This window comes from Pogoniulus pusillus, chromosome 5 (genome assembly GCF_015220805.1).
Source record: "Pogoniulus pusillus isolate bPogPus1 chromosome 5, bPogPus1.pri, whole genome shotgun sequence".
Lineage (NCBI taxonomy): Eukaryota > Metazoa > Chordata > Aves > Piciformes > Lybiidae > Pogoniulus > Pogoniulus pusillus.
Window position 1 is genome coordinate 12358593 of NC_087268.1, and position 19925 is coordinate 12378517.

Below are 19925 nucleotides of genomic sequence, written 5' to 3' on the forward strand. Positions count from 1 at the left end.
GGTTCTTAATGGTAGTTACTTTGCTCTAGTACACACTCAGCAAAAGGGAATGATTTCCCTTTAACTTCATCATTGTGCTAAGTGGACACAAAAGCTACAAAGACGAATTAACAAAACACATTCGTGTCTGTCGGTGACACTCAACACAAATCCTGAAGAACGTTCAACGTATTTAGGATACCTTTAATAAAGAGCAGCAGCATAAAAATCAGCCTCTACTGTTGTAATACAAACTAGTCATGGACGAAGAGATAATTTCAGTTTAGTGACTTTCACAGTACCATCAGGGTTGGAAGAGACCTCACAGATCATCAAGTCCAACCCCTTACCACAGAGCTCAAGGCTAGACCATGGCACCAAGTGCCACGTCCAATCCTGCCTTGAACAGCTCCAGGGACGGCGACTCCACCACCTCCCCAGGCAGCCCGTTCCAGTGTCCAATGACTCTCTCAGTGAAGAACTTTCTCCTCACCTCCAGCCTAAATCTCCCCTGGCACAGACTGAGGCTGTGTCCTCTCGTTCTGGTGCTGGCCACCTGAGAGAAGAGAGCAACCTCCTCCTGGCCACAACCACCCCTCAGGTAGTTGTAGACAGCAATAAGGTCACCCCTGAGCCTCCTCTTCTCCAGGCTAACCAATCCCAGCTCCCTCAGCCTCTCCTCGTAGGGCTTGTGCTCGAGGTCTCTCCCCAGCCTCGTCGCCCTTCTCTGGACACGCTCAAGCATCTCAATGTCCCTCCTAAACCGGGGGGAAGTCCTGAATCAAGTCGTATTTCAGTTAAGCTCTTATGAAGATTAAACCGCTTCAGCTGCAAAAGCGACCAAAAGCATTCAGAAAACTTCAAGTCTGCATTTCCACCTGTTTCTATTTTAATTTGGGATGGTGGAATATGCTATGACTGAATCGTTCTTCAAAGCTTAATGCTCTGCGTGGTTATCTTCAGGCACGGTTACCACACAAAGAGGGGTACGGCGACAGACCCTTTGTATCAAGGTACAGAAACAGACAGATACACAAACTCGAACCCAACAGCGCTGCGGTGGGGGCTCCCTCAGCCCGGCCCTGCAGACGGGACCAGCAGCACCGAGCTCCGCGTTTCAACGCGGACAGCTCCTGCTGATGGAGACCGGCAAACGATACTCCCCTACCTTCGGTAGTGCCTCACCGCGATCATTACCGACACCGGGGAGCGGGCGAGACGGCTGGGTCAAAACGCGTGAAGGCTGGCCGTGTGCAGACCAGCGGGCTCAGCCGGCAGCTGCAGACGCCATTCGCCTCACCGACTCCTCGCAGAAGCCGTCCCTGCCTGCCTGCTTGCTTCACCCCGCCCTGCCCTCTCACCGCGGCACCGCCGGGTCTTGCCACGGGCCGCGGACCGGGGGATGAAGTCCCGCCACGGCCCCGCCCAGTGCGTCCGGCGGCGTTGCCATGGCAACAGCGGCCCCGCCCCCCCCCCCCCCCCCCCCCCCCTCACCTCCTGCGGTCACTGCCGACGGTGGCCCCTGAGGACCAAACTCCGCTCAGCCCTGCGCGTACCTTCCCGCCACCGCCGGCTCCGGGGCAGCAATGGGCACAGGCGCGCTGGCGAGGCGACACCGCCCCGTTTCTATGGAGACGGGCGCCGCACCTCCGGCTCTTTGTCTTCCGTTTTGAGGTGTGAAGGCCCGTTACAGGGAATCGTTTAGGTTGGAAAAGACCTGTAAGATAATCTAGTCCAACCTTTAACACACCACCACCACCACGACCACTAAATCATGTCTCTACAAACAGTTCTCTCTACAACTACCTGAAAGGGGGTGGAAGTGAGGTAGGGTTTGGTCTCCTCTCTGGCTTAGAATCATAGAATCAACCAGGTTGGAAGAGACCTCCAAGATCATCCAGTCCAACCTAGCACCCAGCCCTAGCCAGTCAACTAGACCATGGCACTAAGTGCCTCAGCCAGGCTTTGCTTCAACACCTCCAGGGACAGTGCCTCCATCACCTCCCTGGGCAGCCCATTCCAATGCCAATCACTCTCTCTGGCAACAACTCCCTCCTAACATCCAGCCTATAGCTACCCCAGCACAACTTGAGACTGTGTCCCCTTGTTCTATTGCTGGTTGCCTCCCTAGTATCAGGTGATAGGACAAGAGGAAAGGGCCTGAAATTGTGGCACAGGAGGTTTAGGTTGGATATCAGGGAAAAAAGAAATCATTTCTGAAAGAGTGGTCAGGCATTGAAACAGGCTGCCCAGGGAGGTGGTGGAGTTACTGCCCCTGGAGGCGTCAAGAAACATGGAGACATGGCACTTGGGGACCCGGTTCAATGGCTGTGGTGGTGTCATGTTGATGATTGGGCTCAATGGTTTTAGAAATCTTTTCCTACTGAAGTAATTCTATGATTCTGTGTCCCAAAGTGCCATGCTACATGTTTGGGGTTTTTCTAAATGCCTCCAAGAAAGATGACTCCACCACCTCCCTGGGCAGCCCTTCTCTCAGTAAAGAATTTTTCCCTAATATCCAACCTGAACCTCCCCTGCTGCATCCTGAGGTCATTTCCTCAAGTCCTATCATTTGCATCATGCACTTGCATTTAATGCTCAGAAATTAAAGTGAAGGCAAGGAGGATAGGCACACAGGACAACAGCAGACTTGCAGCCATAAGCTGCTGGGAGAGTGGCAGCAGTGTTTTAGGCAGCTTCCTCTGCCCAGCCTAAAGCCTTACAGTGCTGTTAAATTATGCACTTGGTTGGGGAGCACCTGAGTGAAGGCATGGGGTTTTTGTGTGTGTTGTATTATTCATGCTCTAGCTGCTGTTGAGCAATTTGATCAGACCAAAAGCAAGTAGTGTCAAAATCTGAGCTTTCATTAATGAAGACAGAGCTGCATCTCCAAAAGAGGCACCTCTTTGCATTAATTCTAGATCTTTGAAATGCTACCAGAAAAGAAAGAGAGGAGGAAAAAAATACAACCAACTACAAACACAAAACCACCCTAAATTGATTCCCTTCTGAAAAAAAATTGCCACCAGAAATCACCCTGAGTTAGGATAGCTGGCAAAAGGATCAGGCTACTCAGCAGAGCTGCTGGGGAAGAGATGGCACTTCATAGCCTCCTGTATTGAGAGCCTAACAGCTCCACAGACCGTGGATGCTGTGCCCCTGTGATAAGCACAGCCAGCTATGCAACCTCTAAACCTGCCATGGTGCACACAGAGGGTTTGCCATTGGGCAGAGGCTCTTGAGGAAAATGCTGGCTATGGTGGCACCAGGTAGAGGCTGCCACTGCTGCAGCCCATGGAGGCCTTGCAGAGGGCAGGGCTGTGGCTGTGGTACCCAGCCTCCAGAAAGCAACAGTGGCATTTGAACAGCTAAGCACACTGATAACTTCTGAAAGGCTCCCAATAAGCATGGTTACCACAGAAAGCCACTCTAGCTTCACCCTGATAGATGCAGTTCAACAGGAAGCAGATATGCTCTCTTCTTAGAAAAGCCCAAACGACTTCCAAAGGCCAGCTTGTATCAGACTCAATTCCCACTCACAGCACCATCCCCACACCAAGGGATAAACCTCCCAGTGCATAACATGATGCTGTGATTCCCCTGACCCAGAGAGGGCAGCTCCTAGCAAGGGAAAGCCGCCCACACTACTGGCAGCCCTCTGAAGTAGCCAGTCCAGTGCCATGTAGTGCTTTCCAGGACCACGTTTTAGGAGACGACTCCCCCCCCCTTTAGTCCTCCTGCCAGCACGTAGGCCTGAGCCACACTGCATGACACCCCAGGGTGGAGGTATGGGAGGAGGGAAAGAGTTGTCCTTACTGACAGCATGAACATGGCACCCATAGAATCATAGAATCAACCAGGTTGGAAGAAACCTCAAGATCATCCAGCCACACCTATCACCCAGCCCTGTTCAATCAACTAGACCATGGCACTACATGCCTCATCCATCACACTGTCCCCCCCACAGCCATGGCCCCCAGCCAAATCCACTGGCATAGCAAAGTTAAAGATGACAGCCTACAAATGTGCCAGAAGGCCACGCACCTCAGAGGGCAACACACTTCCTGTACTAAAGCACTAATGAAATAAAATATGAGCTGAAACCAGCCATGAATAAATTAGCAGGGGCATTGGTAACTCAGAGTAGTGTGGATAGAGTTACCCTTTTAATCAAAGAAATATCCAGTAGGAAAGCTAAACCCCTTCAAGGTGGGGAATCAGGTCACCAAAGATACCTGCTATTAGAGGCCACAAGCCACACGAGGATGCTGGACTCCATAACCTCAGGGTTTCTGCCAGTCTGACTATACAGTGAGAAAGAGAAATGGGGTTTGACATTGTTTTCAGTGGGTAGGAAACGACTCCCTTATAATCACTTGAGATAACACTCAGGTTCCCAAGTGTTAGCAATAGTTCCTGCTGTGCCTGGAGAAGCTTGGACCACTGACCTCACCCAGAGTCATACAGGTATCCTGCTCCTGAAGACAACATGCCAAACTTCTGATTTTTCATGTTACAGACAGGTAGCTTTGGCAAGTCCAAACAGAGAGAACTGGGCACAATATGAAAGCTTTTTGCCCTGCTTTTATTGCAAGACTATGCATCTTACAAGCCAGTGCTACTCCTGGCATTCACAAGACATGTTTTATTTGACTAATTACAAATTGGCATAATCCTAAAACAAGGATTAGAGCCCATTCTTGGAGGATCAAGCTGTGGCTTTCGGTAATTATTTAATATCTTAAGGTCTATCTTAGAAATCAAGCATGCATTCATTAACCTAGCTGTCATTAAATTCAGGTTTTTGGATGTTCCCATCCATGAGGGAGCTATGGAGCATCATTACGAAAAAATGCAATGGAAACAATAGCTAAGCAATGCAAGTCCCCAAGGACAGACAAAGCAGCACAGAGTTCTAAAGACAGGCCCTGACAGGTTGGTTGCTCTTTTCCATGTCACTAGTGCATTGTGTTTAGGGAACACTGATTCACCCAGAGCCAGTGTGTTTGACAAAGACCATGCAAGACCCCGAGAGCAATAATAAACAAGCACCTTAGCAATGCTTGTAGGTGTTGCAGGAAACACACTGTCAACAGACACTGGGAGCAGGGTGCAATGCTCCCAGTCTCCTGCCCCTTCCATAGTTAAAGTCCCCCCCTTTCCTTTCCCGTACTTGGCTACAATCATAACAATACAGAAGAAAATGTAATCACTTCCATGCAGAGCCTCTCCCTTCACCTCAGAGCACTGCCAGAGCAGTCAGCTGTTTCACATGCACACAGCCATAGCCCAGTTCAGTGTAACCCTGCCATGCCTTGGTGGGCTGTCACAGCCAGTGCTAGCCTGGAGCAACAGCAGTGGGTAATGCCCCTGAAGCAGCAGCCTCTGGCATTTTTTACTATTCCTTGCTTTTTGGGCAGAACAAGCTCAGCACCTGACCTCTTCTTTTAACTGATTCTAAAGCCCAGAAACTATACACCTTACCAGCACTACAGCAATCCCAGTGTAGGAGACAGATTCAGCGATAACACTCACCCTCCAGCAGCCCCCAGCATCAACTGGAACAAAGAAACAATTTCAGCATCCTAGACCAACACACCATCCATGTGTAGTACTTATCTCCACCAGACTGCACTGTGTGCTGTATCACTAATGCAGGAATTCAGCTGCTTGACAACAGCTGGGTGTCTGCTCCTTTTCGGATCTCTCAGCTGTACATGGTGTGGTAGGATGTGATGGGAGGAGCAAGGAGGATTACCACAGTTCACGTGGACCCGCTTCCATTGCAGCGAAGAGCAGCCTCAGGGTTCTTGTCACAGCATCTTGCACCAGAGAGTCAAACACTTCAATCCAGGGTAATGCTATACCTGTATGAGCTACTAGTTACCTTCCTGTCATACACAAGCAGAGATTTTAATCACCTACACTATCAAGAAGCTCATCCTCACACAGCTGACTCCTGCATTCACCCAAGGAAAGCAGAGGAATCAAATTCAGGGCAAGCCTGACATGCTGCAGTTCTATTCCTCCTACTTCAGCAGTAAGGCTTTCCAGCAAACGCGTAAGAAAGCACAGCCCCACCCCCCCACCCCTCTCCTTTTCTTTTGCCTTTGGTGTTGTGTAGAGAGCTTGTTAGGCTGCAACCCACACCAAACACCATCAGACTAGTAGCAAACATTTAAAGCCCACTTTCTCCTTCAGCCCAATGTGTACTACCAAGTACAGGCCATTTCCTCTAGAAGCACAAGACAATGTAAGCCTTCCAAGGCTGTGACACATGGGTGTGCCAGGATGGGGAGTTTACAGCATTTCTCCTTAAAGTCTCGATTTTGTAATTAGGTCAATGCAAATAGAAAGGTCCTCCTGCCTGGCACACCTACACCTGCTTCTCCTTAGGCACCCTCAGTGAGACTGACACATCCTAACCAGGGTTACTTTCTGCATCAGCGAGTGATCTTCTCCCACACTGGACCAGTCTGTACTGGACCTACAGTGGTATTTCTGAACTGCTCAGCAATTAAGGATCCTCAGTTCAACACCTGCACGAAGCTCTGCAAACCTACGCAAAACAGACAACAACTGTGAGCTCTTGAAGGCTTCTTTCTGCATGTTTTGTCTTGTTGGGTCTTTTTTCCCCTCGTTTTAACAAAGATGCTCACAATAACCTGCAGCAGCAGTGACGTGGATTAGCAAAGTATCAAAACACAAAACAGACTGGTCACACAGGACATCTCAGAGCATTTTTATTTAACAAAAATAGCTATTGAATTAGAAACCAATCAGCACTGTCAACACATTTACAGATTTTCACAGGCATCAGTAACTCTGCACACAGCTCCAGTGAGGCTCTACCGTCACCTCATCACCACAGCAACAGCACTGGAACCTGAACAACATACCAGGTGTGGTTTCCATACATTATTAGGTCTGAAGACACAGCATGCCTCTCTATTGCAGTTGCCAGTTTCATTACTTTGGTAGAAAAAATATTGTTACTTTAATTCATTATTTTTTCACTTGCTTTTAAATAACTGGTTTGTAGCCTATCACACATCGGTTCTGTATGAACATGAGTGCTCCCCGTGCCTTGTTGCAACTGCCATCAGACCAAGGAACTCCAAGGAGAGGATAGGCACAATCTCTTTCCCAGGACAGCTCATCAGCTAGCATTTCATGGCCTCAAATTTTATTGTTTAAAAAACACCCCCAAAACAAATCAAAACACCTGACCAAAAAAAGGGGAAAGAAAGGGATATATACACGGGTGGCTTCAAGTTTCCATTTCAGGATAAGGCAGTTAAACCTACATGTGCACATGCCAGTACAGCCAAGACTCTTTTTAAGGGGTTGCTTTAGAAGACAGCCTGCAAACACAGAGAAGCTTTGGGGAGCGAGTTCTCCTGAGCAACCAGCCCGAAAGGGCTCCCCAGACCCTAGACAGAACATCCCAAACACACTAATTATTCACCTCGTGTGGTAAAGGCTGAAACTCCCTAGGTGATGACACAGGCTACACCTGTCCCACCAAGGGAAGACATGCCTTCCAAACCCCAGTAGTGTGAAGTCTTTATGACACTAGAAGCAAGCAAGGAATCCTAGCTGCTGCTTCAGGCTCTGCTGGGAGAAGCTCTAAACCACACATACAGAGAAGGCACAGAGGGAAGCATGCTGCATTACATCTTCTCCATTGTCAGTTCTGTACACTTCACACAACGTGCACAGCAACAGGGACAGTCCATTTCCACAGCATACTACAGATTGCTGTGATGGTCCTGGTGCCTGAGGATCCAGGTGTCCAAGACTAGCACAGCTCTGTGCAACTTCTCATTGCTGAAGCAATTTGGAAAAAAGGAAATTATTTTTAAAACTCAGATATAAAGCAAATGCCAAATTTCTTACGATTCAACAAAATAAAAGAACTACCCCACTCCAAACATTCATTGTTCTGCTTCGGTGGGAAGAGGAGGCAAAATTAGTGGAAAGAGACCCACCAGATGCATAAAGGCATTTTAAAATAAGGGGGAAAACTAACAGACCAGAAACCAGCATTTTTTCAAAGCCTCAGGCAGCCATTGTACTAGCTACCATAACTGAAAGTGTCTACTTAGTAACCAGACTCATGACTCTCCAAGGTCACAAACAACAGCTTAAAAGCCTGTTAAGTCACCTTCCTTCTCAGTGCTATCCACCATCTCAGTGCCCCACCCTCAGTGCTCGCCAATCACAGCCCTCTATAGAGCTGCAAGGCAGTGACTCCAGGAATCTGCAGTCCTAAAGGACAAAGGCAAAGATGTCCAAGGGTCCCCTGAATTGGCATTTTGTCTACTCAATCTCCCTGTAAGCTTCCCCTCTAGGTTTACAATCTCTTGAGCACAGACTTTCATGGCACAAGTGGTGCTGCTGACAGCCAATTCATGAGTGCTACATGTTGCTCTATGACACAGGTTTTTGGGAATCAGAAATGTTGCTTTACCATGATCAACTACTGTAAAACTTTGGCAGCTGGGGTGACAGACAGAAACAGCAAACAGTACAAGTGACTCAAGGAAATGTGCATATGCATAAACATGAGTGTCGTAGTCCTTAAAACCAAGCATCCAGCTTCACAGGGCCATCAGCCTAAGGCCACCTCCTGTCCCAGGCCTGGGGCTCTTCACATAGAGGTCTGTTGTGTGCCCTGCAGCAGCACCTCAGTGACAGAGCAGCAGCTGACTAGACAATCGTGAGGCTGTCTTTTCAACAACGCAGCCTAAACCCAAAACCTCCTAAGGCTTTCAATCTTTGAGACAGCTTACAGTTCTCTGCTGCACATCTCATATATGCAACAGAAGAACAAAAGGCATTTTAGAAAGAAGATATCTGCTCTTACTTACATAAGAGCTAGTACATTTACCTTCTAAAATGTGCTACTAATGTAGTATGAATATGGATCAAATACCGTTAAGGTGCCTGCCTTGGGAAGAAAGGGCAGAGATCAAAAAACAGACCTATATCTTCATATGTAGGCACCAAGAATCTCAACTTGGTGCACTACTGGCTTTCAGGAGATCTGCTGTGCATTTGCTCTTTTCTTCTGTAAGCTCTCATAACACTGTATATGCCACTGCCCAAGAACACCAGCGAGATGGCCGCGAAGTAAGAGGCATAAATCATAAACTGCAGAGAAGAGGAAAGAAAATGAAAAAAAGGAGTGGTTAAACCAAGCAGTTAGCAAATCTGTAAGAAGGTTAAGACACAAGTTCTCTCGCTCTTCTAAAATAGCAGGGGTGGGTCATTGTTCCTCTGTGAAACCCTTGACCCAGAAACAGGTAGCCGACAAGCTTCACAACTTGGCTTACCTTTCTCCCTCTCATCAGCAAAGCTAAGAGAGTCTATCATACCTGGGGAACAATGTCCAACCCAAGTCCACTGGCATCCACAACGATCAAAGTGAGCAGTGTCTGAAGTGCTAAGGCAATGAAAGTATTGACCCCAAACACCAGGGCATACCGTTCTACACTGAGATTTGAAGCGATCTGGAACCTGGAAAGATAGGGATGACAAGAAACATAAGGATGGGGAGATAAAAAAAAGAGGGAAGTGCAAGAGCATGAAGAACATCTCTGCACAATTAAATATGCAACTTGAAGGCTTAGGAAAACTGGTCAGGCATTTTCTACAGCCAAATTACCTTGCACTGAGTGTACTTTTCTAAATAGAACCATTACAGACTAGCATAGAAGTTAGAAGAAATGCATATAGAAAGCTTAAATACCCCAAGACAAAACACTGGGAGTTCTGTGGGTTTCAGCCTTACTAAAGCAGTCCTCCTGTCCAATGTTGCTAAATAATCTTATCACACAGAGAAGATACATGCTCAGATCAGACAGCTGTTGGCAGTCTCAAAGTGTCAGCTAACTACAATGTGGTCCATAGCCTCCTGCATCCTTCTAACCAGAATTCCTTTTGTACTTACTAGTTTCAGCATCACCCCTCATTGTGCCCGAGTCATCTTGCAGCAATTATGCACGTGTGGTTCAACAGCAGCTGTGTTTTCCTCCCCAGAGTGACAAACATCAAAACAAATAGTTTTCCTCCTTACAAGTTAGGGGAGGCTGATACTTCCACACAGGCAAAGTATTTATCCTCATCTGCTAACCCTTCACTCCAGCCATGCTTACGAAAACCATTCCCCTGGCAAGCGGCATGACCTAATACTTAGAAGTAGTCACTTTAGTGTCATAAGGCTTTTAAGCTTGGGAAGACTGCCAGTCACATGCATCTCTGTGCCTCAGTTTCCAACCTGAATCACAGTACAAACCCTCTCACCAAACTCCTGGCAGGCAACTTTAGTCATATAAACGATACTAGCTTTCACACCTTGAGAGCAATTCACCTTGAAGTGACACTCACGTTGCTATTGTGATGAGCATCATGTAGATAATTCTGAAGACAACATAGGATGTGTAGCACACCCAGATGTTCCCCACGGTGTTCATGATGTACACAGTGGCAGCAATAAGAAAGGAGAACAGGGCGAGTGCCACTTCACCCCATGTTGCCCAGGATGTCTTTATGTAACCCACAACAAACACTGCAACAGCTCCTGTGAGGGAAAGGAAGGAAAGTGTAACTGTTAGCAGTTGCAATTGGAGCAGCTTGGAGACTGTACAGAAACACCTACCTTTACTGTTGTCTTTGTGTTGAGCTGTAAGAGTAAGCAAGAGCAGGCATTCAAATCCAGGTCTCCCAGGAAACAGCCTACAGTCGTACACCACTGATGGTGCAAGTCCTTTACAAAGAGAACAAGTTTCTAACTCCTGCTGGAATTTACAAAGGAGGAGGATGGGGAGAGAAGACAACTTGCAAGATGGAAAGCCTGTGATATTTCATGCAACCCTGTGAAGAGAAGCTGAGAGAGCTGGGGATGTTTAGCCTGGAGAAGAGGAGGCTCTGGGGTGACACAACTACCTGAAGGGACATTGTAGCCAAGTGGGGGGGGCCTCTTCTCCCAGGCAACCAGCAACAGAACAAGGGGACACAGTCTCAAGTTGTGCCAGGGTAGGTCTAGGCTGGATGTTAGGAGGAAGTTCTTCCCAGAGAGAGTGATTTCCCATTGGAATGGGCTGCCTAGGGAGGTGGTGGAGGCACCGTCCCTGGAGGTGTTCAAGAAAAGCCTGGATGAGGCACTTAGTGCCATGGTCTGGTTGACTGGATAGGGCTGGGTGCTAGGTTGGACTGGATGATCTTGGAGGTCTCTTCCAACCTGGTTGATTCTATGATAACTCAATGAGCAGACAAAGTATGTCACAGATTATCACTGATGTAACTACCGAGAAGCTCAAACACATCACAAGAAAGTTTCCATCTGAAGTAGGCCTTGCTCTGTCAACAAGCCCAACAGCAACCAAGAGCACAAGGACACGAGGACACTGCTTCCACATAGCAAGCTAAAGAGCACAGTGACAAAAGGAGGCCTACTGGAGAGGTCTGAAAACCAGGATTGTGCTCAGCATTTGCCCACTGTACAGAAGTACAACGGTGCATCATCTGAGTGCTTTGTGGCCCTTGGCCAGCCTATCCAAGAAATGCTTCAAGCACACAGAGCCTCCTTAGGTACCATCAGTGTGTATGAGCCTGCAACCCCACTAAATCTCACACCAATCTTGCAATCCAGTGAAGGTAGCTAGGCCAAAGGAAAAGGATTTACTTCCCCCCACTAAACTCATCTCTCCAGTGCCTGCTTTCAAATAGCTCAACTGACATTTGCTCATTGAAAGTCTGGTTTCCCCAGTAGCAAAACCCCAAGACTCAAAAGAAGCTAAGTCCAAAAGCCTTCTTTCCACTGTCTCAGCAATTCCAACATCTGGTAACAGACATCAATCTCAATCTGCTAATCTCATGGCAAATCATGAAGCTGTACTCCCCTCTATGAATCAAGATTTTATTAACCTGATTATGACAAGGTTGTGATGGTTTGGCCCAGGTACTCTTAAGAAATCCATACAGTTCTCCAAGAGGACCAGAGAGGTCCAGGGAGTGGACTCTGGAAAACATAATTTTGTCATTCAACCCCATAACTCTCCTATGACTTTGTAAGTGGGCAGCAAAGCCAAATCCTTCTTTTCTCTCCTTTCCTTTGGCTCTCCAGAGGGAGTCTTATCTAGTAACCAACGGGGGAGTAACCTGCCTGTGGCCTTCAAGGCCACAGTGAATGTCTTGCTGCACAATCAGGCCTGTTTGGGCCTGGTGGGAGACAACAGGAGGGAGAAAAGGAGCACTGGGGGTTGTGCTTTGGCTTGGTTGTGGGGGAGTTCTCATGGATCAGGTGTTAAGGATTCATGCATTCTGTATTCTCCTGTAAGTCTTTAAGCACACTTTCTGTATTCCTCTCCAATTCACACAAAGCAGTTTTATTTCACTGCCTTCAGGAGTAAAATTAATTATTTCTCTCTGCTCTGTAAAAGAAAACAACTACAATAAAGACACACAAACTGTGTCCTGCGATTAGACAGCTACAGCTGGTCCAGTGGTTTCACAACCCAACCTGATAAATGATTGCCACATCTCAGGGATGCAGTTTAACAGTCAAGTTGATCTCACTGGAAGAAATAGTATTTATCTTGCCCAGGCTATGAAGCTGAGAGCCACTTGAGTCACCACACTCAACCCAAACCTTTCTGCAGACCTGCACGGGTACTGGCAGGGACGGCAACAGCATCTTACACAAAGGCTGCCAAACACTGCTCATAACCCAGCACAGAATGACTAAGCCACAAGATGGCAATTTGTATCCAGGATGCACCAGGAAAGGTAAAAGAGAGACCAGTATGATTTTCTACAAGGCTGAGGCCTTGCTGAATAAAGCTGAGCGGAGTTCAGGTCATCCACCTCCAAAAACAATGCATCTCAAACCAGGTTTGGTGCACAGGGGCTAGTAAGACAATGGAGTGATCACAAAACATAACTTCATCAAAGTACAAGTAGAAAGCCTTGACCTAGAGCAAAGATTTTTGTGCTAAAATACAGCCTCAGCATGACAAAGACAAACTGCTTAGCAGTAAGTTCAAAATAGAAACCAAGAGAAGTGGCATCTAAGATCTGCTGTAGTGCCTAGGAAGTCAGGGCACTAGATGCCCATTCTTAATAGGCCCCTTCCAGTCCTGTTACAATCTTCAAGCTTTTAGCTGAGATTTATTACTTCATTTGTTCCAATGAATTTGTGTCCAGAGAAGGATTTCTTGGTTCTTTCCTTTTGAGCAGTTCAGAGACAAAAGCTAATTTGCTTTCAAAAAACATCACACAAAGTGATTAAACCATTTATAAAAAATATACTAGAGAGGGGAAAGGAAAAAGAAAAAAATCCAAAATTAGGAACTAAACACTTTCATTTTACATTAGTTTAGTGCCAATCACCTTCTCTTTTATTGGTCCATTGTTCACAGCCTTTTAAAAGGACTATGATATCAAAAATATTGATACAAAAGTTGGAAGAATATTCCTTTTTTATCAGTCCTCTTTTCCTTCCTATGACAGCAATTCTTTTCCTTTGCAGGGCTAAGACAGAGTGGTAAAGGAAGCCAAATCAAATGAAATGTAAGTGCCACAGCATCATCTCAGAGTTGAGGAACATTATATGACTAAATGCATTAAGAAGTGCAGGTTTAGCTCACCAAAGATGATTTATTAGCCAAAGCTTTCAGAATCAAGATGCAAACAGTTTCAAACCCAAGTAACAATGAGTGACAGACCAGCCTTTAGAACTATGAAAGAGCCACACTTTCCCACTGAACTCCAAGAGGGGACTAAGCACGACCAAGAAAGTACTACACCTTGCTTGTTTGTGTACCTGTGGCTTCTTTTGCTCCAAAGTAGGTGATGCCCACAACAGAAGGTGGAACCGTTTCCATTAAAGAAATGGAACATACTGCACCAACACCTAGAAAGCCTCTGTAAGAGCATGTTAGCTATATTAAAAAGGTATTGTCCTACTTCTACAATGGAAAAATATTAAACAACTTAATAAACAAATGTTTACATTGAGTAATGCACCTGTTCCTTTCAAGTCAAGCAACTCCTTTCATCTTAGCAGCTTTTCCACTTAGCAGTGCCGAAATGACCACATGTGGCTCACTGCACGCTGCGCGTACAGGAAACATTCATGTGTTCCTTATACTGCCAGAGGGAAGAAACCAAATCCACTGCCGTAGTGACTGTCAAGAACACAGTCAGTCACAAGCCTGCAACCTTCTGCCAAGTATTTCAGAGTAAAAAGTTGACTTGGGAGGCTCCTTCAAACACCTACATACTAAGTTACAAGAATTAGGGCTGCGTGCAGCAACTAACTCAACAATGAGCACCAAGTCCGCAGAGACTCACCCCAAATTCCAGGGTTGCCTCTCCTGCATGTATGGAGGAATGCAAACCACTTCCAAACCACACTCTAGTGACCCTGGAGGACACAAGACATTTCTCCCAGCAGAGTACAAGCTATACCAAAGGCTTACCTAGCAGTGTTGAGGCTGCCTCCACGGCACCGTTGTAGATGTCTGTGCTCTGAGAAGGCAGCAGCACCATCTCCCACAGGCCCTGAGCGTAGTTGATGACCTGGAAGTAGCCACAGGTGGACAATGCCCACCACACAGACCAGCAGAGCATGGTCCGTGAGGAGTAGCACTGCAGGAAGTCCCGCCAGAGATCTTTGAGCACCTTTATGATGTCTACTTTCTGTTCCTGCATAGACTGGGGAAGAAAGAGGAGAGAAGTGTTAGTATTTGCTTATAAACACTTGACACTGCTCCACGATTTGCCCCTTTCAAGTGGTCTGATCACTGGTGAGTGACAGTGTCACTCTTGGACACAAACCTCCAGAGTAATGTACACAAAGTGACCCCACCCCACAGTCTCAGCCCTAACCAGGACTGTCCCCTAACACACAGATGGGAGAGTTCACTCCCAAGTGTGGTTCAATCCCTGTCTCTCTCAAGCAGAGAGCATTAACTTTTAGATGTTAGAAATACTACATGAGCAGCTGGATGATACTAGGGAAAAGAGGCACAGAAGAGCAGGATACAAAAACCATTTTGACAAGACAAGATCAGAAGCCAGTCATTCAAATCACAAAGCCAAAAAAGCATCACTGACACATTTAAGCTCCAATTCAAATTCAACCAAGTGTGGTAGTACAGAAAACACGAAAGCCATCAATCAGGAGAGTCTATTTTCCCACAAAGCAGTTGATTTGCTTTAGTACTTCCAGTCAGAGATTGCTCCTTTGAATATCTGTAATCTCAGTGTGCCACACACTACCTCTGTCAATGTTTACCAAAGGTCTGAGGTTAGAGATGTCACGTCAGGATCTAAAAAGAAACAGAAGCTACTTCCAGCAGACACTACTATTGCAAACGGCAGTTCCTATTATACACACAAGTGCTCTGACAAATGATAGGAGATAGAACCGGTTTTTTCCCCTACAAACCCTTCTAGAAAGACCATGAAAGGAGGCAAATCCATAAAGTGATTTGGAAAGGAAAGAAAAAAAAAGTAGATCAGCTTTAGTAACAGCAGATGACCACAAAAAAAATGCTTTCTCTATACAGGCTGTTACAGTCTTGTTGATAACCACTTTAAGCCAACCGCAGCACAGGAAATAACCACATCTTTGCATTGCAGGCAGAGCTGCTGCATGCACACACTATAGTGCCTATGGACAGGCAAGACACTTCTTGTCCAAGTCAGAGGAAGGATTACCACACATGAAACTGGTTCTAGAGCCCTCAAGTCTTACACAGCACCCCCAGCCTCTATGAACTTGGATTCCCTGTGGAGGAACACACACAGCACTGTCACAGGGCTGAGCTATTGCACATCATGCTGTTGTGCACATCCAGTTTCAATCACTTCCAAACAGCAACAACCGTGTCTCAATTGTATCCCCTTTCCCTGAGGCAGTCATGCAGTGTGTGCCTGGGAAAGACCATTCTCCATAAACAACACAACTAACTGTCTCCATTAAAACCCTCACAAATCATAGCCTAACTCTGTCCTGAACTCCCTTTATTCCACTCCTCAAAGCATCACAGATTCCCAAGCATCTTTATTAAGCTCCACACAGCCAGCCCCACAGGTGCTCTGCCAATGCCAATGGCTTGATCCACACGGAGACACCACTCCTCCGAGGCCCAACAGAACAACCCGAGGTCAGCCTGTGACAATGCGACTTTAGGAACATTACTCCTACAGAAGGTTTCATGTGAAACTCGAGTTTTGCTGCAGGAAAGCCAAGAAAGGGAACTCACAGTATCACAGTATCATCAGGGTTGGAAGAGACCTCACAGATCATCAAGTCCAACCCTTTACCACAGAGCTCAAGGCTAGACCATGGCACCAAGTGCCACGTCCAATCCTGCCTTGAACAGCTCCAGGGACGGCGACTCCACCACCTCCCCGGGCAGCCCATTCCAGTGTCCAATGACTCTCTCAGTGAAGAACTTTCTCCTCACCTCCAGCCTAAATTTCCCCTGGCGCAGCCTGAAGCTGTGTCCTCTCGTTCTGGTGCTGGCCACCTGAGAGAAGAGAGCAACGTCCCCCTGGCCACAACCACCCCTCAGGTAGTTGTAGACAGCAATAAGGTCTCCCCTGAGCCTCCTCTTCTCCAGGCTAAACAATCCCAGCTCCCTCAGCCTCTCCTCGTAGGGCTGTGCTCAAGGCCTCTCACCAGCCTCGTCGCCCTTCTCTGGACACGCTTAAGCATCTCAATGTCCTTCCTAAACTGGGGGGCCCAGAACTGAACACAGTACTCAAGGTGTGGTCTAACCAGTGCAGAGTACAGGGGCAGAACTGTCACATATGCTACAAAGCCTGACAGGACTCACTGAACTGAAGCACATGCCTGATACACCAGAAAGTGGGAGGTCCATTTGACCTCCCACCACTTGGCAGTGCTTCTTCAGTATGATCATTCACACAGCCAGCCATGTTCATGGCACACGGCTGCCATCAGCTCAGTAAGGAGGACGCTGACCACGTGCCAGTGCCTCTCAGCTTTTAGCATGTGGTAGAACCGAATTCTGGAGAGCTGAGCAAGTGTACTTGTCCCTTTTTCAGTGCTCACCACTCCTTTGGAATCTCACAACAGCTGTGGCCGTTTGAGCTGATCCTCTAGCTCAGACATAGGGGAGAGATGAACATTCCAGGGATAGGTCACATAAATGGCAACAATAGATAAATTAATATAATTTCATTGGAGCATCAAGAATTTAATGTCTAGAAGCACAGCTTGTTCTCCCCCTTCTCCCGCTAGCTTCTGCTGCTGCAGCTTCGCCTATCTTCCCCGGCTGCTGTTTTGGCTGCTGCTGCTTTGCTGCTTCGCCACCGCTTGATCCCTCCCCCATCTCCCTTAAGGTTGTTGTATTTTTTTTCCCTTTTTTCCTTCTCTAGTTATTATCTCTCTTTACATTGTTATACTATAAGAAAATACAATTTCATCTTTCCCTGGCTTTCAAAAAAAAGGGTTCTGTGTTGTGCTGAGTCCACTTCTCCCCGGGGGGAACCTCCCCCAACCCGGGACAACAGCGATGGGTAAGTCACACTAATAGCGTAGTCACTCTTGGTACAGAATTGGTCATTTAACAAATACCCTTCAAGTGTGCAAGTATAACATGGCTAAAAACACTTCTTCTCCAACAAGACTGTGCTGGATGGGGCTGGATTAGGACCATGGAATGTTAATACCTTTAATTCCCAGCTGCAGATGGAAGAAATTTGAAACAGCCCTGAATGCTGCCTCCCCCAGCTTTGCTAACCAGGGCTTACTTGCTACGTGAAACACCCATTAGCCAACTAAACTAACAGCCACATTTACCTTCTGGCTTCTTCTCAGAATGTCCTCAGATCAAACACAGCCTCCTTCTAAGCAAGGAGCAAGACTAACCTCTCCCCATGATTTCGAATCCCCCGGCCACAACACGCTCTCTGTACATCATCTGGAGCAGTGCAGCAGTGACCTGCCAGCAGGCAACCACACACATAGGGTCTCCAAACTGGAGGGTGTGCACCACCTCATGGGCTCCAATACCTCCTACCACCAAAGAGCACCTGCATGCTTGTTTCCACACAAGTGACTCTGACAGCAGATATGCAGTCCACAAAAGTCCCAAGTGAGGGTACCGCCTCAATGCCCTCACAGGCTGCATTAAGCTGTTGTTATGGAGAGGTGTTTCCTGCAATTTAGTTGTGTTTTGTCCATCTATAACTCATCAATATCAGCCTACAAGTGCTGTCAAGGACAAGTGTTTTCAAAACGTGAATACAGGAACAATCAACTCTTTGCTGCAGGATAGCAAGCATCCAAAAGCACACACAGAAGATGGACATGTGCACCAGTTTTGGTGCCACTGCATGGCAGTTTGATGTCCAGAGAATTTTAATGCAGAACAACTTCAGAAAAGAAGGCACTGCCTGCCATGATCAATCGGCAATAGGAAAACAGGAATAAATTTTCTGTGCCCATACATAAGGAAGCAAGATAAGCAATGGGATACTTCTTCTTCAAGGGCATTACTTCTCTACTGCTGTATACTTGTCTGCACATAGGCATGCATGATGGCCACATCAGTATTGCACCTTCTATTTATGTAAACTCTGGCCACAACTCACCTGCTTCTCTGCTGTGTGACTCTCCCCATTTAAGGGAACTTGTGATTCATCCTCCCAGCCAGGTGCCCTCTGCACAGCAGGGTGATCTTGGACAGCTGATCCATTTTTACAGTCCATGACCTTCATTTCACAACTGAGCTGCTGCCCGGGGACGTGGTGAAAGAAAAGGCTTTTTTGTGGCATTGGCAGGAACCACGCTGTGCCAAACGCAATTGATATGCTGGTTAAGGAGATCACGTTCAAGCTGAAAAGGGACCATCCCCCTACCGACACCAGGACCTGCCCGGACACCGAGCCCACCGTGTATCCTATCAGGGTGGCGCTCCGGCAGTAGCTGGTGACCTTCTGGTACAGATTGACATCGACAACACTGTAGATGTAGGAGTAGTAGGCGATGTCCGCGGCTGTCCCCATCCCGTAGAAGAACTCGAGGAACTGGACGGCTCGTAGTCCTTGGGCGTACAGCAGCATGAACCAGGTGACGATGAGGCTCAGGCCCTGCAGCAGGACCACGGGCTTGTACCGCAGGTAGTCTGTGGCCAGGAACACCGGGAAGAGCAGTGCGAGGTAGGAGTACGTCCACACCGGGTAAATCTCGTTGAACACCTGGAAGGGAGAAAATGACACCGGTAACCCCCATCGCCTTCGTACTGCAATGGAAATAGAAACGCGGGCACCCAGGCAGGGCTGCGAGGTGCCCGATGCCGCAGTACCTGGGTTCTGGAGAGGTTTTTGTACGGCGACAGCAGGTACCGGGTGAGGAAGGGCTCCGAGGGCCGCACGCTGCAGAAGAAGCCGTAGGCGCACAGCAGCCCCGTGGGCAGCGCCCAGCAACACCCTCCGCCGCCACCCCGGGCGGAGCGCCGGGCCCGCCGCGGCCCCGCCATACCGGGCAGGGGCGGGGGCCGGGCCAGACCTGACGGTGCTCCCGAGGCCGGCGCTGCTGGCGGCGGCGGAGCCCGTCCCGGGTCACCTCCCGGATCATCTCCCGACACCGCCTCCCACAAGGCACCTCCCGCCCGCGGAGCTGCGCTTGAAGGCTATTCGCCGGCGAGCGGGAGGCGGGCCGTCCCGCTGCCCTCTGGTTGGGCTCCGCCGCCGCTTCTCCGCAAGCGCCAGCGACGGGGAGCAGGAGCGGGCGGGCCGGCGCAGCACGTGTGCGGCCGGGAAGGCGCCCGGGCAGGTCGCGGTCATCGCCTGGGCACGGCGCTGCCCTTGGGTGGCTCAAGAGCAGTCTTGAAGAAGAGGACTTGGGGCGGGGGGGTGTCAGTTGCTGAAAAACTCAACGCGAGCCAAAGCCGTGTGCTTGC

At 48.1% G+C, this 19925-nt stretch overlaps 1 protein-coding gene across 4 annotated transcripts in view; it reads right to left on the reverse strand.

The window, feature by feature from the left end:
- Positions 1–19596, reverse strand: part of SLC19A2 (solute carrier family 19 member 2) — a 22512-nt gene extending 2916 nt beyond the window's left edge. Inside the window, exons 1-7 of one of the 4 annotated variants that reach the window (XM_064143235.1) lie at positions 19329–19596; positions 18616–19221; positions 14466–14700; positions 10372–10564; positions 9360–9501; positions 8967–9135; positions 1648–1696 (exon numbers count right to left, since the gene is read on the reverse strand). In XM_064143235.1, the coding sequence (XP_063999305.1) occupies positions 9010–9135; positions 9360–9501; positions 10372–10564; positions 14466–14700; positions 18616–19221; positions 19329–19502 (1476 nt within the window). In that variant the 5' untranslated portion in view covers positions 19503–19596 and the 3' untranslated portion in view covers positions 1648–1696; positions 8967–9009. Of the gene's footprint in view, positions 1–1647; positions 1697–6709; positions 9136–9359; positions 9502–10371; positions 10565–14465; positions 14701–18615; positions 19222–19328 lie in introns of those variants that run through there. The other 3 variants (XM_064143233.1, XM_064143234.1, XM_064143232.1) reach the window with 3 other exon arrangements.
- Between the last annotated feature and the right edge of the window lie 329 nt (positions 19597–19925).